The following is a 26,120-nucleotide window of genomic DNA, read 5'->3' as shown; positions in this document are numbered from 1 at the left end:
GCACACACACACACGCACATCATAATCCTCTCTGACAATCTTTCTCATATTTTGGACTTGGGACCCCTGAGGATGTTCTCACCATAAGCACATTGAGGCCATACCAATGGGATAAAGGCACTATATAAATCACAAATTACTACTACTACTTCATTAATTTTCATATTGAGAAAGGTAATGAGGTACTGAAAGGGTAAGTGATTTTAGGTGCTTTGAGGTGCTTTTTGGTACTTCTATTAAGATTGCCTAGCACGATTTGGTGAGGTTGCCTAGCAAGAGCTGGTGATGTTTGTTGTTTTTAAGAAGTGACTGAGATATTTTATCATTCAAAGTTTATTAAAGAGTAACAATACATGGACACATATTCCAGAATAATCCACAACTCCACTGTACATTTAAATAATTCCCGCACCCATTTGCATAATAACTTAAGTGTATATATATTGAGTCTGTTACAGCACAAGATAAAATAAGGCGAGACAAAAGAAGAAACAAAAAAAAAAAGAGAAACATCAGGTCAAGTATCACAAACTGTGCAGCACATAGCCACCACAAATCATAATTTCCCCCACCATTTCTTTATGTCAGGTGCGTTTGGGGCCTTCCAATTATGTGCCACTACTGCTCCGGCAGTTAACAAAAAATGAGTGAGTAGTCTAGCCGATTTTGCTGCCAGTTTATAGCGCCCCTCTTGGTCTTCATCACCTAATAATATTACCAAAGGCTCCATTGGAAGGTCTATTCCACTGATCCTCTTAATTTGTGCCAGAATTTACTTCCAATAAGATTGAATCAGTGTACATGAACTCCATATATGGAAGAGAGCGCCTTGGTTCTACACGTAACTCCAGCAATGATCAGAAATATTAAGGTCCATCTTATGGAGTCTTTCAGGGGTGAGATACCACTGGAATAACAATTTATAACTACTCTCTTTCATCTGTACACACCTGGATGATTTACCAGCCCTAGTCCGTACATTGTACCAGGTGAGGTCTCCTATCGGGATATTTAAATATTCCTCCCATTTTGACATATAGGTATGAGGGGGCTTAAAACTCAATACAGAGAAGAAACCTTACAGGAGGATGGATCTCCTACAGAAAGATCTTCAAATTTGGCTGTCCATTGAAACTCAAATTCTCCCTTAAGTAATTGCACCATCTAATTTTTCTCAGAAATATTGAGAATTATGGATTTAGAATAATGAATCTTGAAGCCAGAAAAATTATAAAATGATTCTACTAGAGAAGCTATTTGTGGAAGTGTCATCTGCGACAATGCATGAAAAAATTAAGATTGTCAGCATAGAGTGTGACTTTATGTTGGGGCCCTGCTATGTCGACCCCCTGTATATTGCCTGCCAACCGAACTTTGTTCACCAGGGGCTCCGTAGACAATCCAAACAAGAGAGGGGACAATGGAAACCCTTGAGGGGTCCTTCTGGACAGGGCAAGTGGTTCAGACAAATCTCCATTTAGTTTTAATGCGAGTGGTCGGGTGGATAAAATCAGCCTGTAATACTTTTATAAAAGTGGGACCGAACCCAAAAATATCCAGTACTTCAAAGAGATACACACAATCCATGCAGTCAAATGCTTTTTCAGAATCAACAGACATTACAGCTAATTCCAGGTTATGCTGCCTTGTGTACTCAATCACATTCAGGGTTCTACAAATATTGTCAAATGCTTGACACCCAGTGATAAAACCTGCCTGGTCCATCTGAACAGTACTCGGGAGAATGCCCACCAACAGGGCCGCCAGAGTAGATTCGAGAGTCATAATTTAAAAACACGATTGGTGTACTAAGGGTAGGATTTTTTTCTGGTTTGATAATAAGGATTTGCCCATAGTAGGCATAATTGCCCTGTGTCAGTAAAACTATTAAATAAAGTGACCAGATAGGGTGCAAGGAGATCGACACATTTCTTGTAAAATAGAGCTGAATAACCATTAGGCCCTGGAGCCTTGTTGTTTGGGAGGGATCGAACAACCTGAGTGACTTCTTCAAGAGTCATCGGGCCGCCAAGTCTCTTTTGGTCATCTGCAGAGATTGAGGGTATGTTTTCCACCCTAATGAATTCTCTCTGGTCTACAGTATCCCAACTATGAGCGCTAAATAAGGATGTATAGTACCCCACCAAGATACACATTTTGGAGGCTTCATCCTCCTGCAGCTGTATACTACTGTCTCGCAATGCAGCAATAGTATTTTTAGCTTTCTGGGCCTTGAGTTTGTAGGACAGAATGCACAAAGTTTTATTGGAAGTGCTAAAGTAAAACTGCTTGGTTTGGAGTAATGTATTGGAAACATCAGACCCCCCCGAGTGCTTTATGATGAATTGATATTGCAATGATGGCGTGCCTATACACAAGTGTTTCAAATGGCAACAAGGCAAGGGAGGGGGAAGAGAGGGAAGACAAAGACAATGATCTTTGGTGCCCACCCATAATACCCTCCCTTGCCCCACCTCCTTCCTGCCCAAGGCTCCCCCTTTCCCCTCCTCTCACATTCGCCAAAGGGAAGACATGCCCACTCTTAGTAAACCCTGAGTTAACAATTTGCATTATCCCACACCCAAGTCCTACCCTTCACCCCCTGCTCGACCCTATCCTACCCATATCCCATCCTTCCCTATTCCACCCCCCTCTCCCACTTATACCACATACCCGGCCTGACAACACTTTAATCCATACAGCTTCCACTAAACCCTGTGTAGGCATCCCCAGACGCAATCATCTCAGGGCTAAAATCCCTATCTGCCCGCTCTCTACCAAGAGGCCCATCATAGGCATAGCAAGACTCAAAAGACGTGCAGCTCTGTGTCACATACACCATCAATGTCCTACGTTGTCTGATCACCCACCTCCCATTCCCTCCTCCCCTCAGGCCTCTCGAAACCTCATCACCCTGAACAAACATACAGATACTACTGCTAACACCATTATCACAGATCACTTAACTGGTAACACAAACACCAATATCAATCTCAAAGGGGCACTTATCAATGCTCGCACCTTAGGAGCTCACGCTATAGACATCCATGATGTACTAATGGATCAACATCTAGATTTCTTCGTTTTTACTGAAACCTGGTTACATTCAGCCTCTGGCCCTTCCCTTGCTCTCACCTTATACCCAGCCTTCTCAGAGCTGATCATCATGACATGTCAGGAGGAGGAGTAGCTATTATAGCTAAATCCATGCTGCAATTCAGAACCTGCCCCATTGACACCCTACCTGGATAGGAACTTCTCCTGTTCAAATTCACTAATGACCCACAAACAGCGATTCATTTCCTTCTTATTTATAGACAACCCAACAATACTAACAGCCCTGAATTGGATATTCCTTTACTCATCACTCCGTTACTCAAACCCAAGACTACATTTATCATCCTAGGAAACCTTAATTTAAGTTAAAAGGACTCTGCTGATCATAAAGCATCAACATTCACCTCAGCCCTCCAAGATATGCATTTCACCCAAATTGTCCATGCACCCACCCATTACAAAGGCAGAACACTAGATTGGATCTTAATCCTTAATGTAAGTGTCACTCTAGATTTAATTACCGAAGTCTCCTGGTCTAATCACCATCTCGTACGCTTCAACATTCATTCCCCTAGAACCTTTGCCTCCGTACAGGCTAACCAACCTCCAATCTCATTCAGAAACACTTGTAGACTCACCTTAGAAAAGATTTTCACGTATTCTATCCAAACCTCTCAAAACCCTCCCCTCGATAGGGTCCAACCCTGCTGACATCAACACATTTTACCATCATTTTCTCAATACGACCATTGACATAGTAGCTCCTCTTATTTTCAAACTACCCCAGAAACCCAAACACACTATTCACTGGTTCAATGAAGAACCTGCGCTACTACGCAGACAAAAAAAGAGCAGTGGAACACATGCACATAAAGAACCATTCACCAACATCTGCTGCATCTCTTCTGGCAGCTTCTAGAAGTACAAAACTGTGGTAATAGTTCATAAAGCTAACTCCTTCAACACCCGAATCAATAACGCCTCCTCAAAAACCAAAGAGCTATTCTCTATCCTTAGAGAATTAGAAACTCCCATTGCACCAGTTTCCACCATGGTCTCAAACAAAGTATGGTGCACCACCATCCAAGATGCATTAGCACATAAAATCATCACGCTCCAAGAGAAGATACTAAACAAAAGAAAACAGCTGGATGAAGAAAGCTCACCACCCATTACAACCAATGTAATCAATAACAATTCCAACTCCCAATTCAAATTCATCCTTGTTACCGAAAACCAGGTACTATCCACCATAGCCGTGTTGAAACCATCGAATTGCAAAGGAGATAGCTTCCCAGCCAGATTAGTCAAACTATGTGAACCAACCTTATCTCCCACAATCACCAAATTCGTCAATGCCTCATTCCCCACAAAGTGTGTCCCCCTAGCATCAAAGCAGCTTGGATAACCCCCTTACTCAAAAAAACATCCTTGGACCCCGTAACTCCCAAAAACTACCGCCTCATCACTACTGTCCCTTTTCTACTAAAAATACCGGACAAAATTGCCTACTCACAAATAAAGGATTTCCTGGAAAGCCACCATTTACTCGGGGCCAGGCAATCTGGCTTCAGACCTAAACACAGCACTGAAACCGCCCTCTTAGACTTAAAAATCCAGATGGACAAGAAACGAGACTCAGGGAACATGGCCATCCTCCTTCTCCTAGATTTGTCAGTGGCGTTCCATTTGGTGGACCATGACAAACTCTCTGCTAAATTATCTGAAAATTTCACTTTCTCCTCTGAGGCCACCCACTGGAGTAAGTACTTTTGATCGGATCTCACCTCTAGAGTCTCCATTGGTAAAGATGCTTCTGACCCTATTCCAGTACCCCTAGGGGTACCGCAAGGCCCCTGCCTCTCTCGCACCCTTTACAATGCATATACTAAATGCCTCTTCTCAGCCCTTGACTATCTGGGAGTCATCTATACCAATTTTGCGGATGATACGCAAATATTGATCCCTACCACAGGTGATTATATACAAGATTTGACCACCAAAAATGAAATCTACGCCATTATTAAAAACTGGATGGCTCTTAACAGCCTCTTCCTAAATGATGGATCCTCATCATAGGCTCCCCTGCCCGGATGAAATCTCTACACTCTGATTATTCCTCCATCATCATCGACAGGACGTCTATCCCAGTCCTCAAACAGGTAAACACTCTGGGCCCATTTAGATGCTGACATATCCATGGTCAAACAAATCCATGCCATTTCATCCTCTACGGCCTATACCTCAAAACTAATCTCACTCGCAAATTCCTCACCCCACAAAACTGTCTCACCCTTGTCCGAGCTCTCATTTTATCAAAGTTAGACTTTTGCAACATTCTATTACTAGGTACCACCAATACAAATCTAGCCAAAGTACAACGATTGCAGAACAAAGCCCTTTGATCAGCCTTTGGTATGAAAAGAAATGAACATATCTCTAACACTAGAAAAAAGCTCACTGGCTCCCCATTTGTGTTAGAATCATATTTAATACCCTGATCATAGCAGACAATTGTATCACAAATGAGGCCCCTGCCTACCTGAACAACTGCTTAACTAAAAAAACACTGACTTTAAGATCTGAATCCAGCACGCACCTGAATGTTCCTAGGTTTCAAAAGTACCAGGGCAGGTGGGTCTAGTTTCCATGTAGTAGCTCTGCAGCTCTGGAACTCCCTCCCACCCCATTTTAGAAACTAATCATCCCACCAGCATTTCAAAAAACGTATCAAGACATGGATCTTTGACCAATACAACTAGACGACTCCTCACCTGAGTACAGAGTACCTCACAGAGTCCACTTTCATGTTACCTTTATATGACTGAAATTTACAACCCTTATTGCTATCTCATGTAACTGTTTGTAATACTTTTGTATCTAACTGCTTATGTGTGTCTTGTAATCAAGCAAGTCTCAAATGTAACCTACGCTGTGGTACCTCTGGGTTTGGGCGTATAACAAATGTCAAATAAAATAAAATTAAAATAACAATCTTGCTAGGCCAGGTGACCTTGAGATCGTGCAAGTGCAGAGGACGGGGGGGTGAAGTGGGGACGAAGGGGGGAACCTGGGCCCGGGATCAGAGGGTAGCCAGGTGAACAGTGCAGTTTCAGTCAGGAAATCAGCACGGGAGAGGAGGAGAGAAAGCAGAAGCAAAGAGGAATGTCTTAAGGTGCTTCCGGAACCGGAGATGGTTCTCCTCAAGTTTCAGAGAGGCTGTTCCAGAGGGAGGCCCCAGCTGAAGATAGAGATTTACCACCAACTCTTTGCCTGGAGAAGCGACTGACCCTGAGGGAGTTGGAGGCAGATAAGCAAAGAGCTCGAGAAGAAAGATATTTAGGAAGAGAGAGTTGAAGGTATTGAGGCGCCGGGCCCCAGAAGGCCTTGTGGACAATGCAGAGGGTTTTGAACTTAATCCTCGCAGACACTGGGAGTCAGTGCAGAGATTTCAGTCCTGGAGAGATACGATCCCTGAGCTTCAGGCCAAGGACAAGTCTTGCTGTCCTGTTCTGGATCAGTTGCAGAGGGCGGAGAGTAGAAGCAGGCAGATTTAGGAAGAGGCTGTTAAGTTCAGATCTGGCTATTTCAAGCTGCCTATCGACCCTTTTTTGCCCCCCCCCCCCTCTTATATTGCAGGTCCAGGTCCTGCACTCGCCTTTCAGCTTCCTCCATTTGGGACAGCAGTTTCTGATTCCTTGTGGAGGCCAGACTAATAAGTTCACTGTGAAGCGTGCACTTAATAGCATCCCAGACAGTTGCTATTGGTGTATGCCCTGTGATATTTTCTTGGATATATAAAGCGATCCGCTCTGAAATGGCAATACTATAGGCTACATTGGTAAGGAAAGAGTAATTTACTTTCCACAGAGCAGTTTTAATGGCCCCAAAGCAAGTGCATCTATCTGAAGCATACTTGGAGCACAATCGGAAACCACTGCCAACTCTATTGTAGTTTCAGCGACCTTGGAGATTGGAGAATGGGAAACCAGAAAGAAATCCAGTCTGCAATAGCTGTGCTGTACATGTGAAAAGTAGGTATAATCCCTTTCTAGAGGGTGTTGCAGTCTCCAAACATCCAACAATTGTAGGTCTATCATTGCTTGCTTAAGGGAATCAAACCAGGTTATATCAAGCCTTCCCACTGAGGTAGACCTGTCCAACCCTCCATCTAACACCACATATAATTCCCCACTGTGTATGAGTTCTCCTACCTGGAAATGAACAATGAGTGGGAGCGTTTGAGCATAGAATCATCTTGGGATCTGTTCAGGCCATAGATAGAGAACAGAATAAGGTCAGCATCCCCAAGGCAAATGTGTAGGCCCACGTACTGTCCCTGGGGATCATTAGTCATCTTCATCATAGTAAAATTTAGAGAGTGGGCAAACAAAATAGCAAGAACCGCTCTTTTAGTGTGGGGAGAAGCGAAACATCGATGGGGAAACCATTTGGAGCAGAGTCTGGGCCAGTCAGCCTTTAATAAGTGCATCTGCTGAAATGGAACAATGTCATCTTTTAGCTAAGTCAGTTTGGACAACACACTCTTCTTTTCAAATTAAGCCCTTGCACATTCAATGACATCACCTTCAGACCCTCCCCATTCAGACATATGTCGCACATCTCATTTGCCCCCAAGTCCGACTATGATATCTTTGAGAAGGTTGATGAGTCTTAAGTCTTGAGTAGATGTAGAGGCAATTAAAATGATTGCTGCTTATGCATTAATTACATTTTTAGTGTGTTTTGCATAGTGACCATTATGGTATCAATGTTTCTTTACTACTTATTTCTCATTATTAAAATAGTTACTTTATACATGAAAGAGTAAGAAGCATTAATTGACTGTTCATTAGAGAGTGTCTTATCAGAAGCACTTGAACATGAATATTAAGTGTGGGGTATCTATTTAAATGTATTGTGTATTGATGTTTTATATATGGTACATGTCTTTTAATACACTGATGGAGGGTTACTGGAAAGTATGAGCAGTGGACTATCAATAATTTAGATGATTACAAGGCTCAGGTTTTAGGACTCTGTCTCGCTCTGCCCGTGGTATGGATCTAGACTCTTTGTTCATTCTCCCATTCTCACGGTCTGGTTTCTGTGCCCCCTCTACTGTGAGCAACCCACATACCTTCTCCATAGTTGGTTCTGCTCCAGCGAGGTGGCTTCGACCCTGTTACACTGGCCTTCTCCCCAGCTCCTGGGGTCCTCTCCTGAACTGAAGCAGGAATGTTTCTTTGCTTTCCGCTATGTTGCTCTCTCTGATTTTGCGTAGTATCAGGCAGGGAACTTATTCCTCTCTTGTGCACCTCATGGTCACGCCTTCCCTCAGGGAAAGATCTGCTTGGCCTCCCCGACTCTGCACAGCAGTGTGCTGTGTCAGCCACTTTCCTGGTTTTCTTGGCCTTCTCTCCCGGTTTTTCTCCGGGTCGTCCTCCGTACCTCCTTCTGCGTCCTTCTTTGCACAAAGCCAGTGCTACTGATGAGCGTGGCTCTGCCTCTCATTGGCATGTTGGAGGCTCACCTCTGCATATCGGTTCTCCTCCCCATTCAAGGGGGAAAGTCTTTTTATTCTTGCTACCAAATACCAAAGGGGTGTGTTTAACGGTCAATACCATTGAGAAGCCAGCATTGTCTTGTTCTAACTGTTCAAATGCACTTTCTACATTATTTGGAGTTCCACAGCTGACGGATCCACTTTTGGTATTCCAATATATGCAGACAATATATCTATGTTGTAGGGAGTTCCTTACCATAATGGGAGTCCCTGCCCCCTTGGGGGGAGTCACTCCCAGTGAGGTCTCACTTTCAAAAACCGCTGGAGAGGGTATTGCTTAGCGGGCCCACCACTCTAGCCTCAAAGGGGGTGGCTTCCCCGAGGGAAAAAGGGATAAAACCTCCAGATTTGTCACAATACATATGCGTAAAAGAAAAAGAAGTATTCTAGATTAAATAATACACTCCTCTCCAATATAAACATATACATTGTAAATGGACAATGAAATAGGAAACCACTAAATAATTATTAGAATAAACTTTACTCAAATACAATGTACTAAGAAACCAATGGCTAGTGTTGGAATCAGAGATAATTATTTACTTAACATAGAATGTATTTACTTTAAATGTTCTAAACTGTAGCTTTCTAGCTTGGGCCCTGATGCAAAAATGTCTAATAAGGACCATCTGGCTATTTATTCTTAAGGTTCGGGTAGAGTCTTTTATTTTGGAGAGAAAGATTTGTTGATTTATTAAAGGGTCACACAAGCATTTGATTATACAAATGAAATTGAAAATGAATCAGCAAGTTAACTTCCCATGCCATTTGGAGTACACTTAGGGCACAATCCTACGGTTGCATAGTATTATTTGGAAAAAGGATGGGGGTTATTTAAATTGACATTATATTCTTGGGAATGAAGGGGAAGAACTAAACTTTTTCCTATTCCACTTTGAGTGGTAGAAAACAATATTCAGGATTTATTTAATGTAAACTATGATTTTCACAGTTCTAGAGGTTTGTCGATCCCTTTAAATATGTGTATCACATTGTACACCATGTTCAAAGTCCCAGATATCATTTTCTTCTGTGAAAACTCAATAACTTAATTATCAATTAGTTACTGTCAGGGGGCAACATGCCCTGCACAATTATTGATTCTACAGCATTCTTTTTTAAATATACTTTAACAATGTTTAATTTGAGGCCCGTACAACATTTAGTAAATTAACTTGTTAATACATTCCCTCAAAATACTGTCAATTGTTATCTGGGATTTTATTCATTATTGGGAAATGTATCTAATTCCACTAGTGTTGTTATGCTCACTTTTGTTTGTCATGTATAGGCCAGGACAGGTGGGCCATTTTACAGCTCCTCGCCGCTTTTCCTTTTAAAATGTCTGCTTGCTCCCAAATCTTTCTCAAGTGATATGGTTCAGTCTTGGGAAAGGTTTCGATATTCAGCTTCCTCCAGAATGGCCTCTTAATACAAATTCCCATCAGCTATATCCAGGTGGAACCCAAACCGCTTTTCACATGTCGGACATGCTCTCTTCCTCAGCTGGTTTGCCAAACAAAACTTTGCTATATGTGCAACTTTAAATATGCAACAAACTCCCATGCAGCATAATTTGACGCACCAATTTTGGATTGCACAGTGCCTGTGATAGGTTCCCTTCACTTACTCAAATACCATAAAATCCTACTCTTTGCTACATTTGGCCCAAAGTATTTTGCCATGTCATAAGGGGATGCAAATTAGGCACCTAGTGTACTGAAATATGTCTTCCCTTACAATGTCTTGGAAGGTCCTGTGCCACTAAATAGGGAATTCAGATACATCTTTTGTGTTTCAGTAGCTGCAGGCATAACCGTGTTATTTAAATATGTGAATTTGTTAATAATTCATACAGTTCAGTTTAATTGCATTTTGTTTTCAATGGTACTCATTACGTTTGTGTGGGGTCTTGACATTAGCAGAATACATGTAACTAATAGGTATTAATTGAAAACAAAGCAATCATTTTAATAGCATGTTGTTCATGAAGCAGACACTTAATGGATGAGGCCTTATTTTCTGCTACGTTAAGATTCAGGGTTTTGTGTGAGCATCTGTTCCTCTGAAGTGGGCATGACTTTCTTGCCATGCCTTACCAGACATCTATCAAATCAATGTTGTTACAATGAGGCCATCCATTACATTTAAAAAAGGCAAATGAAACTCTTTATTTGGAATGTCATTACATTATTTTTCTTATATTTTCCATGCAAGGTTTTTGTTCTGAACAACACAGCTCTGCCTATTTATTTCTGTAAATTATTTAGTCACTGATTAATGATGAGGTGTGTTTTACAGAAAGCTGACCTCTGCATTCCTTTTCTTACAAGTTTGATCCTGATCACACACAGGCTTAAAAAACACAAATGTGGACTACTGGTGGGTAACTTACCTGGTGGTATACCCTAATGTTTTTCACACATGTGACGCACAGGTATATGATTGAGTTCATTTACATTTTAATGTTGCTGTTATATACAGCCTAACTTGCCCTCCAACCATTCTATCTATGCCCTCCTGTGGTGTCTCGGCCCTAGAGAACGCTGATTAGAGGACAGATGAGAGAGGCTTGCTCTGTCATAACCAGGCAAAACATGGTCTGGTAAATACCAATGTTTAAAATACACACCTTCCACGGGCAATGAGAAATAAGCCCTCAGGTGTGCTGGAGGCCATACAGGGTAGTAATGCCTTTTTTGAATTTTTCCCTGTTTACCAACTCACAATAGGTTTAAAAAGTGAAATATGTTTTACACAATGTAACACATGGAGGATGTACAAAGTGGAACCTCAAGTACACTGATGCTGAAGAGTTTATTTTACAAACGGTGCTTATCCACTTATTTTCCTACGGATGATGATACATAGCTCTTGGGACAAAAGAACAGGCCTACCGGTTTCAGTGTCTTCTATGCAATGTACCACTTTTTTCCGGGCCTCTGTACTAGTTTGAGCACCGACAAAAAGAGAAGAGAAGGCTTGGCTAGAGACGGTCACTACATCTATGCTTGAAAAAAGCAGGGTGATGAACTGGAAAGAGACCACAGACCAGGAATTAGCAACTTCTCCCAAGAAAGACAAAATGGCACTTCAATCTCTGTCTGAAAACACCAAGATTGTTGTAAAACCGGCAGCCAAGGGAGGGGCCACGGTCAAAATGGATACCCCTAAGTATCAAAAAGGGTAAGTGACCTCCTGGGAGATCGCAGTAGCTACAGGAGACTAGGCAGTGATCCAACAGAGAATATAAGACCGCTCTTTACCCCGATCATCAAAGAGGCAGTAGTGTAAGGCTATATTAGCAGTAAGGAACAGGAATTCCCAGTGACATCTAGACCTAAATGCCCAGCATTTTATGCTTTGCCTAAAATCCACAAGGGAAGGAACCCCCCACCTGGCAGACTCATTGGTTCCGGAATAGGCTCCATTTTATAGCCACTATCACAGAATGAAATCTTACCTAAAAGATACCACATCAGTTCTCTACCTGATAAAAGATCAGCCTTTTAATCCCATGCAGCAGATCCTGGTGACACTAGATATTGAGTCACTCTACACAAGGATCCCCCAACCAGCAACACCAAAGGTCATTGACAAAATACTCACAGACAGGGAACCCCAATTAACATACCAGTGACTTTCATTATGCAAATAGGAGAAATTGCCCTGACCAGAAACTACTTCATCTATGAAAAAGATTTCTTTGGACAGATATCTGGGATAGCGATGGGGGGCTACATTTGCTCCAAGTTTAGCTAATTTATGTGTAGGAAAACTTTGAATAGAAGACCATTTACAATGCAAATAACCCATTCATTAATAAGATCAGCCTCTGGTCAAGATACATTGATGACATCCTGATTCTTTGAAGGAGATGAACATGAACTAACAGACTTCATGGTGTGGATTAATTCACAGAGTATGTTCCTTACGTTCACAGACACCAGTAGTAGATCACAAGTGTGTTTCTTAGACTTGATTCTCAGTGTCTCGGATGGAATGACAAACCCACAGACGGCAATGCTCTGCTGCTGTTAAATAACTATCAGCCTCCAAACCTCAGGACAAACCTTCCTTTTGGACAGTTCCCCAGATATAGAAGAAACTGTTCCACTTTAATTGATTATGATAAACAATCAAACAACCTAGCAGCAAAGCTCACAAATCCGGGATACCCAAAATGCAATGTGAAACAAGCAAGAAAAAGAGCAAGAAAAATCACCAAGGATGCTATCTTGGAACACTATGCCAGGAGAACAGAGGCTACTGATGTAATCACAGCAGTCTTTAGTTTCTCCCCCTTGAAAAACAAAATAAAAAAAAGTTTTGAAATTGTGGCCCATGCTGAATGTAGGCCAGTCACAGATGGAAACGCTGCAATTTGCCATCAAATGGAGACGAAACTTGCGAGATTCCTTTATCAATATATATAAAGAGACTAAAGAAAGGGCGCCCAACATGTTGTGGAATCTAGCTGGTCCAACCGGCCACACGCCCTGTGGACAGTGCAGCGTGTGCCCACTGACCAAGAGATCTAACTCCATAGACATAGGCTGGAAGCATCCTTGGATACAGAAATGTCTCACCAGCTGTAATAGTAATAACATGATCTATTTAATTACATGTCCATGCAATTTAGGATACATAGGTATGACTACCCGCCCTATTAAGATCAGGTTGGGCGAACATCGTTCCTGTATCAGGACGAAAAAATGGACAGCGCCTCTGGTAGAACATTTCTCACAGAAATAACATGGTTGTCAGACTTCACTTGAACCATATTGGAAATAATTCTGGTACCACGAAAAGGGGACATCTTGTATGCCTTGCTTTTTAAAAAGAGAAGAGTTGTGGATTTTCCGACTTGGAACAGACAAGGTCAGGCTAAATGAACTTACTAGTTGGCAAACTCTAGCCACCCTCTGAGTAGGTCCATTAGGCCGATTAACCAAAGGAGGTACCTATATAAGAGGACATAGAATCCGTCCTCACGTAAGAATATAAACACATTCTTTCCACTGAAAATATGCTGATTTTCCACCAGCCATCTTTGCCAACAAACAATCACGGGTGTAGATACATGAAATTGGCTCCTCTCCCCTCAGACACTTCACAGCCTTATGAGTGAGCAATTCATGCAGATAAGTAAGGCCAGGTCCTTGCAAAACAAAATCACTCACAAATAGTAGTGTGCCAATCCAAGCAGCATGTACCTATATTGATCCGTTTATAAACCTGCAGAGGACAGTGTCTGTGAAGATTTCTCTGAGTAAGAACATAAAATGATATTCTATATTAAGAATGACACATACAGGTCATGAGCCACCCTTAGACAGCAACAAAAACCAAACGGAACTAGGCAATCTCATGTTCGCATTTGACTGGTGCGCCCCTTCCCCCAGATTTGTTAATGAAACATAACATCACCTATATGCTCACCCAAACAAAGGTTAACAAGTGTTTGAATTCCTCAATTCAGCACTGTTATCCCATAGTTTACGGTCACTCCAAGATGGAGAATTCGGTGTCCAATTGTAAGTATGACATGTTCTATGCATGCGCAATCACAACGGACACGATTGTGGAAGTAAATAACCATTGAATCAGACAGAATCGCCGAGCTCAGAATAACAGGCAAACCGATGTAGGTCCTGAGAGATCCCAAGACATTAAACATGCTAAGAAGGTCAGAGTGTGATACGTCCGCCCATACCCCATGGAAGTCTTTTCACAGTTTCATGCTTTTTAATGAAAAACCTGTAGATTCTTTCACAAGCAGTGATAATGTGCACTGCACCATTTTAATAAAAACAGTGAATGGGAGATTGGCCCTCTGAACCGGCATACCTACAACTAGAACTTTGTCTATCTTTGTAGGCTTGTGTGGGGGAAATTATTCAGTCCCTGTAATCAGAAGAGGCATCACTAAGCCCCAGGAGATTATGGCCTGGCAGACACTGCAATTGGGGTAAGGATATTACACAACAGCAGTGGGTAAAATGATAAATAATGAATTATAGAATGAAGCAAGCATAATGAAAATATATTTCCTTTCTTCTCCTCTCCTCCCCCATCATGGTTTTTTTCATGCATAGATGCAGTGACCGTCTCTAGCTAAGCCTTCTCTTTTCTTTTTATCAGTGCCCAAACTAGTACTGAGACCATGAAGAAAGTGGTACATTGCATAGAAGCCACTGAAAACGGTAGGCCTGTTGTTTTGTCCCGAGGGCTATGTATCATCACACGGTGGAAAATAAGTGGATAAGCACTATTTATAGAAGAGTCTTGTAATAGCTTGGTACCTGAAGTAACACCCGGAGAAGCAGGTAAATTATCTGGAGGTTTATTGTTAAGTAAATGCCAGGAAGACACTGGCACATCCCTTAATGCCAGCTTAGACCTCAAACTGTAAATCATAGAACCTGCATTCAGAACATAACATGCCAACACTCCACACACTCTGACATCACTACATTGCACCCTCAGTGATGTCACCCACACTCAGATACATATTACAACAAGTGTCCTCAGAGTCAGTGTACCAGAGGTTCCACTTTATACATTCTCCATGTGTTACGTTGTGTAAATAATATGTAATTTTTTTAAACCTATTTTGGGATTGCTAAACAGGAAAAAGTAAAAAAGGGATTACCACCCTGTATGGCCTCCAGCACACCTAAGGGCTTATTTGCCTCTGGAAGATGTGTATTTTAAACATTGCTATTTACCAGACTAGTCTTTTGCCTGGATACGACAGAGCAAGCCTCTCTTATCTGTCCGCTAACACTAGATAAACGGCACACCAGCACTCTCTAGGGCTGAGCCACCACAGGAAAGCCTAGATAGAATGGTTGGAGGGCAAGTTAGGTTGCATACAACAGCAACGTTAAAATGTAAATGAACTCAATCATAGACCTGTGTGTTACACACGCACAGGCTTAAACAGAGTTCAACAAAGCGGATCATTTTAAAGTTACAAGCAAAATGGTAAAAAATAATTATATGTAATTCTTGCTGCTAATGACAATTTAATAAATGTAGGCTTTATCAATACATTTTACTCAATTGATATAACTTATAATAAACATTATATCATCTTCTTATAGAATATTAAAATATAATGGTATATGTTGGCAAGTTTTTCATACAGCATGGCTGCATAAAACACTCTTTTTGCATTAGGTGATTCTGTGTTTCCATCAACACAATTCCTATTATATTTAATGTTATGTTACATTAAATTATATACTAAGTCATGAATCTTGTTTAATGAAGCACATTATATTTTTGTAAATTATGTATTACACCACCAACATGATATTCCATTAAGTGAATGGTAGGAGCATAGCTGGTACTGCAGAGTTCTGTGGTTTGCAGTCACGTAAGATATTGCTCATTTGTGAATGTAATTTAGTGGAATAAAGGTTTCTTAGTGTGTGGTTGCCCATATATGCTCAGGGGGAACACTGTCTTTGGAGAGTATCGTATATTGACCTTGTAGTAAAATTCCTACAACATCATGAAGGTGTGGTACCTGTGAAGAGGGAGTATTGGAAGTTCCTTGAAGACCTAGGGAAATTGCCAGCCAACACAAGCCTACATGTTGTCTGGACAAAGTGGGAGGAGGAACAAGCATAGGAAAGATTTTGATAACATCATGCCATACCAGGAATGTTGTTTTGTCCTTCTCACAGAAGCTCTACTACATTCGAAAACCAATTAAAAAACATGGCCCAGTGCCCTCACCCTGCAGCATCTAGCATCCTGGACAACTACCATGATAAGAGGAACCTGGAACAGGGTTTCTTCAAAGTCATGCCAGTGTCACTGAAGCAGTAACTGTTTAATTTGGGGATCAGAGTCCAGTGGCTGATGACCAGCGACCATATTTGAGCCGCCTAGCAGAAATTGCAGCTGAACCCTTTGCCCCTTTCCTGTTGCCACATTGGATCGTCTGTCCCTGTTTGGACCTCCCTTCTTCCAAGCTTTCCGATTTCACTGACCTGGATGCTTGACACAACACTATCAAGGTCCACTAGAGTGCCATTCATTCCTCCTCTGCCATCTTACCATTCACGTTGTCACCATCCAGGTGGTCCTGAATTGCGGAGAGGGAGAGAGTAGGGAATCGGTGGGGACGCAGATGAAAGCACTGGTGCGATAGGTACGTCAGCTCTTCATCAGGCATTATACACAGACAACCAACTAGAGTAGAGTTGTTGGGGCCATCTGAAGCCCAGGCAAAACAAAGAATGAAGAAGAACTTCACTTGAGTGTTGGCCATCTGTAATTTTGTTTGCAAAGTCAGAGATACTATAAAGCAAAATAGGGCTCGATTCTTGTCAGCCCTTTTGGGATCTAGCTCATGTTTTGATGATGGGGAGCCTGTGCCTAATCTTCCCCTGTGCATGTGTTTTTGAAAATACAAAGACAACTCAATGTGCCCAAATTTAAACAGATTTTGACAATCCCCCCTTCCCCCAAATAGCAAAGCTATCGAGAAAGTATGGGGGGTGGGTCTAGGTACACAGGAATAAATACAGAATACTCAAAACAAGTCTGACTCCCTATAAGGATTGGTATAAAAGTGATCAATCATCTCAAGATCAGACTGGCTTGAGAAATCACCATATGTTCAATCTAATCACAATGAACATGTCCTTTCATAGACTCAACTGCAGCATAAGCCCATTCTTCCATTAAACTGCACACAGCAGAATCATTTTAAGTGCCTCCTTGATACCCTTCCATTGGTCCATTGTTGCATTTTGAAAATTTTGAAGTGTTCGGGTTGATACTGGCCCCTCTCACTACATTGTGTTTGCTAGTGGCCATTGCAATTGCATTGTTGTCATTGGTGGCCTTTATAACTTCATTTTGATCTATATTGGCCTTTGTGACTGCTATCATTTGCTAGTGGCCTAACATATACCTGCCCCTCCCTCCTAATCTCGGATCCTGTCCTCCAGAAACAATGTGTCCCTGCCTATCCTCATCTTCCTCCTACTCATTTTATCCATTCCCATTTACCAGAGATGCCTAGCGCCGCGCACACCTGCATGCCTCTGCTCGTGTCAAACTACCCAACTTGTCTTGGACTAGCCATCTTTAATTTGACTCCTCCCTCTCACAACTCTCTGGCCACTCTCCAGAACCAGTTCACCCACATTTGTGGCAATGTATGGAATGTTATCTTTCTCTACTCCTTTCTTCGGTCTTCACCTCCCTCTATTGACCCTTGAACTCTGGCCATTCCCCCATACACTTCATTATATCTGTCCCTCTCTAACAATGCTCGCTCCCACCATTACGGATCACAATGTGTAAATGATTACCCAAGTTCATGGTTCTCTTCCAAAAGTAATTCCTTCCTCTATAGATGCTCTTCCCTCCCTTTGCCGACTTCAGTGAAAATCTCTTCCTAGATGTCACCCTAGTATTTGCTGCAGCCTTTCAGTACCACTGTCCTGTTTGCTCTTTCACTTCCTTCAACCCTGGATCTCCCCTGGCCCCCAGGAGCTGAGATCATGTATGAGCTTTTAGTTATAATGCTTAGTGTGAAACTGATCCCCCATCTCTTCTTGCTTGCTTCAAGGAATACATCCACACTTTTTTTCATTCTGCTTAAGCTATCATTGGCACCCTTATCCTCATTCGACTGGACCACTGCGCCCTCTCTACTCCCTTACCCCATTTGACAACGTTGCTAGCTGCACCCACTTCATTCTCCTTAGATTCTACTGTGCACCGCTTTGTGTGTAGGTGAATGGCTATACATATGTGTTACTTCTTTAAATACTGCCATCTCGTCTATAAATGCATCTATATACTAGTTTTCCCCTAAAAGCTTAACTTCAGTTTTTGCGGCTCACAATCTCGCACCCTGAAGTCTGAAGCTGTCCCCAACCTCCCTGTCCTCCCAGCTCTCGATTGTTTTTGCTTCTTTTCCGTACTCGCTCCACACCACTGGAACACTTTATTCCTTCAAGACTGCCCTTAAAAGACTTTGCCTCAAATGAGTGCCCAAGATGTCTGCTGGTATAACCTCCCCATGATGCTTATCTGTGCACAACCACCTATTCATAAATGTAAATACAGCAAATTAAAAATCTTTTAGAATATGTAAATACTGCAAATATTTTTTTTTTTTTTTTTTTTTTTATTTGTTTAGAAAAAAAAAAAAAAAAAAAAAAAAACTGCAAATATCTGTAGTGCAATAGATTTCTCTGTAGACGTTGTTTACCAGTCCTACCCACACTTTCACTTCCAAGACATCCCTTCTGCACATGAAAGATGTACCTCTCCTTGCATCTCCTCTGCTATTGTAAGACTCCCAATCTTGAAGTTTCTGAGTCGGTCATGCTTTTGTATAAACAGAGCTACTTGTTGAAGCCCTTCTCTTTATCGTAACACACACAAAATACAATTAACCGTTCCGGGCCCCCATGTTAGTGCTCAAGTACCTCAATTTAACTCTGTCACTGTAATGTTATTAGAATGGAACCATAAACCACACTTTACCAGTTGTGTATTACCGTATGGTGAATGTGATCTTGTAGAATGTTGTTCATATATATATCTTACAGTTAGATGGGAGCTAGCATTGATTTGCTTTGGGCATTGGCTGGTACTATGATTACCTAAGATAATGCAATTCTCCCGGAGGTAAAGTCACTGATTGAGCTTTTGCAAGGCACAGGACGATCATGGAGGTATGCAGAGATGTGACCTGATCTAGTATTATGCCTTCACTGTCATTCTAAAACCAAGACGGGAATGGACAGCCTGTCTTAAAGCACTGCTTTAACTTGTGCATAAGCATTTTGCCTATTTTTTTTGCATTTTTAACTTTTCCGTTTTTTTCCTGTTTGGCCAATGCGAATGACTCTAATTGTCATTCCAGGGAGGATCATGCAAAGCATACTTAATTGCCTTCCATGCCAAAGTCTGCTCAAAAGATGGAAAATTCTTAGAGCAGTGAAAGGCATGTGTCACACGCATCTCTATCCATAGTTACAGATGTGTACTTTCTTCTTCCATGCCCCCACGATTTCTTGTATTGTCACATATAGCTCAAACTTGAAGCAGAAAACCGTATTATAGCTGCCATAAATTCACTAGGGATTATGCTCTTTGTGAAGATGTATCTGACAGCCCAAACATGAAAAACATAATGTACCAAAGGCAAGAAAACATACCAATGCGGTTAACAAATATGGAGAACATTGATGTTTTTTGCTTTTGCCATGACTAATACATCCGTTATTGTGCAGTAATTTTGACTTTTTCATTTAATTTTAGCAAAAAAGTACAGAAAGGTTACTGGCAAAGAAATTTACTCTGATACGTTAGAAAGCACACCCATGCTCGAGAAAGAAAAATTTCCACAGGAGTTTTTCCCAGAGGTATGTTTGAATAGCAGACTTTTTTTGCATTGTTATCATTGTTTTCGTAAATGTCTTTACTGTCCAATAGAACGGTGTAAACAGTGATAATGTAAAGTCAAGCAGCCACAGCTACATTGTATCAGTTGAATTTGAAACAATTGCATTGACCATGGCAGCAACATAGTTAAAATGCATTGCCCATTACATGAAACACCTGAAGGTTTTTAAAAAAAAAAAAAAAAAGTTAATAAGGGCACAGAAAACGCACCAATGATTACATTAGACATGTAAGGATTGAGATTAGCATATAGATGAACTGGTGCCAATCCGAGTTAACCCTAACAAGTACTTGTAATTATTTAAGCCGTTAAGCTATAAAACTCAAAATGATAGCAAAGTTTCACATAACAATTTAAGTGATTTCATTCGATTAGTATACTTGTTAGTTTGACTTGGCTCAACCCATGGCAACAAGGGCTTCCTTTCCAATGCATTCCGTTAGTTTTTACTTTGTTCTTATTTTATGTGATACTGGGGATTTTATGTCTAAAGGCGAGTTACGAAAGGCCGAATCTGTGGGTTCCAACACAAAAGGCTGCATTACACAGGTGCAGCTTTTTGTAACCGGCCCTCTCCTTCTCCATTTATGTTCTAGATACTATGTCCCCGGAAGCCCGACACACAGCATGCCGTACATTTGTGTGCAACCTTTTGTGCCTCTAGCTTCCAGGGCTGTGGCAAGATTTGTACAAATTCTATCTATTTGAGTACAATCGATATCTATGTTTCAAATGGTGTGTGTGGCAACGGTTAACCACAGGCGTATAAAATCAGTCCTGTGTTAAGCTTGCTTGAATGCCTACACCTAGGTCCACTCACCATGCACCCCCCAGCGTACCAGAGTCTTTGTGATCTACTCTCCATTGCCTCCTCCCTTGGTTGCCTTTAGATCCTTTGCTGCCAATTGCCCATCCTCGCCCTCACTCTGTTAGCTCCTGCTCCCTTTTTTCTCTGCCCTCACTGTGTTCTTCCCCCTATGCTTGTAAAGTGCTCTATGATTTCTGAAGCTGGTTCAGCATGCAATGAATAACCTAACACTAATAATAATGATGCTCTGACAAGCCAGCTCACTTGGGGTGTACTGATTATTTCAATGATTCAGACCATAATTTGAGTCAAACCATTTAGGAATTGCTCACCCTAATGGACAGAATATAATAGGAAACTGGTTACCCCTCCCTTTGCCAATCACACAACTTGCAATTGCACCACTTGATGCTTCAACTGCTTTCAGCATTTAGTCCACAGAGGATTCTCCTATTCAAAATATAATTGTATTCATTTTTATTAAAAACAATTGTAATTTATAATAACATGCATGGTTCAAAATCATTGTGCAAAACAAACATTTTTAATACAATATTCTTTCAGCCAAACACAAACACACTAAAATGTTTTGCATGGGGGTTAGTACAATGTGACTTAATCAATTGTAACACATCATATTTACAATCCAATTTTGACCTCTATCTTTTATAGAGGTCAAAACCAGGAAATCAAGTGCCATGTCTAGTCTATGCTCCCACCTTTGAGCATGGGAAATAATGTTCACTTTTTCAAATTCTCTATTATGGTGTTTTCTATAGACCTGAGGCTGTTATGGTACTAGGACAAACGAATTCATGTGTTCTTGTGGAAAAACAAGGCAGGACTAGTCACTCCATAATATTTAGCCTTTACCTTGTTGACACGTGTTTCAGCCCCTCTTACATGATACGCTTTTCCAAACATTCTTGGTCGGTTTATTTGACCTTCACCAGGAAGGGACTTTGTTTGATGTTCGAGTCAATCGGATATACCCCTAGTTTTTCAGGAGAGAAGCTCTAAAATAGAAACATATAAAACCTACTTAAAAACACTATACAAACCATCAACTGTTGAACAACTATCTACTCAGTTTCTACCTGTGGTGCAAAATACTAAGCTTATTCTTGGTGTGTGAGAAGCAGCGCAGGCTTCCGATTATATTTTCTTCTATTCGAAATGTGGACAACAATTTTATTGCACTTTCCTAAATAAAGCAGAGACTCCTTATTATATGGCCTATTACTTCAACTTCATCATGTTTGAATTACTAACCTTACAATGGGAGACACTTCTCTTGTGGACTTTGATGCCCTTGATATTTGCTGGTTAAATCTTTGAAATTTCTTATTTGTATTTCTTATGGTTTCTGAGGAGTGATATACAGAACACTTAATTAGGCGCTCTACCATTCAATAATGTTTTTAATGTTTTACATTTTTTTCAGCTATTTATTTTTTATGTAGCTCTGTCCAGTGCACAAACACGCTAGGTTATAGCACCATGTGTTGCGAGCCGTAAATGATTCAGTTATTGAAGAATGTAAAGATTTAACAATTTAAGGATTTCAAAAACCCAGGGAAAACCAACATGTGCCCACATCATACCATTTAGTCAATACGGCCATTTGTGGTGATATCATTGGTTCGACGGGCATAGTCTCCCCAATCATTTTTAACAGGCAATGTGTCCTCAACTTAGTTCTGAATTTCAGAAAACCAGATAATTTGCATTTCCGCCGAATATTATGTTAGTGCTAGGTTTCTATGAACATACAGCATTTCACTTCATAATGCGGCTCTTACCTGCCACTTGTTCACACGCGTGCATTCTGCTGCTCTGCTCATGTTCTTCTGAGTGCAGCAGTATCAGCACAATTAACAGTGCTCCACGCTAGAAGCGAGGACATACAAACAAGGATCAGCGCATAATATCGAGCTCTTGCGGCCATCTTGTACGGGCACAGCCATGTGATAGATTTGGTTTTACTGTAGGCAGATAGTGGTTAGTTCAAACTTCTCCTTAGTTATATTTTGTTATTAACTACATGTTCAGTCTCCAAATGACACGTTTTTCTCTTTTTCTCTTTCTTTTTTCTTTTTTTCAATTATTTTATTTTCATTCTGATTACTCTAGCTCACATACTCACTCTACATGGATGATTGAGCTTAATGTTGCATTGACAATGATGACCTAACGATGTTCATACATTCATATGCTCTTTATACATAATGGCTGGCGCACCAGCATTTGTATGCTCAGAGTAACTATGCACTAGTACAACTAATGAAGATCTTTATGTTAATGAGTGTTGGTCTATTATCAAATATCAAATGGAGCATAGCTGGTATCCATAGTGTCAGTTTGCCCTAGTTGTGTCAAACCCTGTACTTTTAACAGAAGAATGTTTTCCCGACATAGCCATATTGTCCAGTTTTAGCAAATTCAAAAGTGTCTCCTACATGAACAATCCCCTAATGGACGACAGACATTCATCAAATGTGTGACAGGGTCGGCGTCCCAGCCCTGTCAAGGGGCCGGAGGGAGCCCAACCACTACAACCCTTTATGGTGGCGGCATGGCGGCATGAGGGCAGGCCCCCACCGTGCTGAGGGCAGGCCCCCTCCGTGCCCTCTTTACCATCAGCACTGTGGAGCATGGACTGCAGAAGCAAGTGGCAGGATGCCTGCGAGGAGCCAGAGAGTGGTAAGGTGGAGGTTGGAGATATGCAGTAGTGGCCCGAACTATGACGCGGGATGCCGTGAGTGGGACCACATCGCTCGCACAGGTGGAAGAGGCGGCAGATGCAAAATCCAAGGATGCAGTTGCTGGGACAACACTGGCCGCTGCAACAAGAAGGGAGCATGGCATAAGCCAACAGTTTCAGCTGGAGCCCGTGAAAATCCACTAGTCTTAATAACAAATAAAGGCCACCATAGAGGGCATAAGGACAGATCTAAGGGAAGGCCTCCAGGAGGGCCTGATAGTCCCTGGGAGCCGTTACCTGCTCCAGGTTAGAAATGAAGTGACACTACATGAAGAGGGAGTAGGGCTTACCAGCACTTCTAAGACCTTCCCAAGCCTTCCCCTGTCACAACCCCTGCGGTCAGGTAAGGTATTGGTCAGGGTGAGTAGGTCAAACCTGGGAGGGGTTGGGGTATGGAAAGGGAAGTCTGGTGAGTATGCATTGTGGGTTGGTTGGGTGAGGACAGGAGTTGGATGAGGATGTCTGAGGGACCAGAGGAGGAGAGAGTGACCAGAATGTGGAAGTCATTGGAGAGAGGGGGTCTGTTCAGTTTTTGTGTGTGAGAGTGGAGGGTGTGAAGAATAGCGGTAGAGTAGGAGTAGCAGGGTGGTAATAGGAGCAGAGGTAGTAGTAGTAGTTGTGGGAGAAGGAGAGTGGGATTCAGAGTAGGAAGTGGTAGTAGTAGTGGATGGTAGTAAGTTTTAGTGAGTGGCAGTCACAGTAAAGAGAGAGCAGTGATAGTGCAAGATGGTGGTAGTAGAGAGGTGGTAATAGCAAGACAGAGCAGGGGAAGTGGAGAAGTAGTAGGAACTGCAGAGAGGCAGTCATGGTAGTGTGGAAGTCATGGTAACAGCTGAGTGGTATTAGAAGGTTGAGTAGTAGTGAGGAGGGCAGAAGGAGAGAGTAGCAGAGGTATTGGTAGTGGACCCAGGGTGGGGAAGAGTAAGGTGAGAAAGGATGTGAATGACAAGTCGGTGGAACAGCATGGACGAAAGCAGAATCCCATACATTCCTATAACACTAAGCAGGCACAGGTTAGGAATAGTTATAAGATCCATAGGGAGACAGTCAGCCAACGCCTTAGGGAAAACAATAGTATAAGGAAGGAAAAGACAGATAGGTGTCCCCTGTCGGTAGTGACTAATGCCACATTGTGGATGCCTTGACTAGGGAGGGGAAAACCAAGGGAAGCAGTAAGAGAGGGATGGCCTTATTGTCAAATTCCCAAAAGATCCCTGTAGTCTTAAGTATTTCCCATCAGACTACTATACAACTCTTCTGTCTTGCACAGAAGAATAAACCCCCATGGGCTTCCTACCAGAGTCAGCATGCTTTTTTTTTTTTGTGGTGGACCCCCATCACAATTGATAACAAAATTACACTCTCCTGGAACAAGAATTCTGCCTACATCATGGTCCAAACAATAAATTTCAGAAGAAGGGAAGTATGTATAGAACATTTTCACTGAAACCGAATTCCATTCTCAGTTTCCATTCATTCAGTTCCTGTCTTCATGTGTCCCCAAAACCCATGCTCCAAATATTCAATGTGTATATGTATGTATTTATTTAGCAAATATTATTTTACAATGTATGACTTTATATCCCAAAGAATCCATTAAATTATAGAAATGTCAATACATGCAATACATCTATATGAAAAGCTAGCATTCGACAACAATACATCATATAAAATCAGTACAAAAGCAGTTGGTTATATCTAAAATCATGATCCATTGAGATCAATAAATAAGTATTTACAATAAAGTAATACTGCATATTCATTCACCCCACTCCTGGATTCCCATGTTAACACAACTGTTGGGATGCACACTCAGATCCCCGCCCCTCCCAAATATTGTAGATTGCAGGAAATATACTAATATGAGGGAAATGCTCATGAGCGGGGGGGAGGGCGAAGTATTTTGAGTATAGGTGAATGGTGTACGGCATGCTCACTGTAGGACTTTTCATAAATCCAAGGTAAACGAACAACAAGCTATATAGAGTGTTAGGTCAATACACTACATGCGCACAACACACACATAACACGACACCATATTCGAAGGAATGCCTGAATCCTTGCAGGCCGTGTTGGAAACACAGAACAATGAGTCCCTGTGGTCGAATATCCCACCTCCACCCCAGGCGAAGTAGTGAACACATACACACAAACACACAAATGTATCCGGTTAGGGATTTGTGAAATTCAAAAGGAATGTGAATGGCGCAACATGTGTAAGGGCTGTAGCTGGTTGTGAAGGACAAACCCATGGGAACCAGGAAAGCGGTATTGAACTTTCAAAACGCAAGCTGAGATTCAGGACACCAGCACCCCCAGGATAATGGCATTCACATTTGAACTATGAGGTGCTTGTGAAAAACACTTCTAAATCCTTCACAAATTAGACTGATTAGTGGGACTTGCAGGAAACCCAGCCATGCCCTTTGGGAGGAATAGCTGATAAGGGGGAACAGAGGACAACAACAATGCTGTG

At 41.7% G+C, this 26,120-nt stretch overlaps 1 protein-coding gene across 2 annotated transcripts in view; it reads left to right on the top strand.

The window, feature by feature from the left end:
- Nucleotides 1–26,120, top strand: part of INPP5A (inositol polyphosphate-5-phosphatase A) — a 3,154,590-nt gene that overhangs the window by 1,644,442 nt on the left and 1,484,028 nt on the right. For both annotated transcript variants that reach the window (XM_069611412.1, XM_069611413.1), the window contains exon 6: nt 19,928–20,031. In XM_069611412.1, coding sequence (XP_069467513.1) covers nt 19,928–20,031 — 104 coding nt within the window. The remainder of the gene's footprint in view (nt 1–19,927; nt 20,032–26,120) is intronic.

Source organism: Ambystoma mexicanum, chromosome 8 (assembly GCF_040938575.1).
Source record: "Ambystoma mexicanum isolate Mex_15411 chromosome 8, UKY_AmexF1_1, whole genome shotgun sequence".
NCBI classification, from domain to species: Eukaryota; Metazoa; Chordata; class Amphibia; order Caudata; family Ambystomatidae; genus Ambystoma; species Ambystoma mexicanum.
This window is presented reverse-complemented; position numbering and strand designations above follow the sequence as displayed.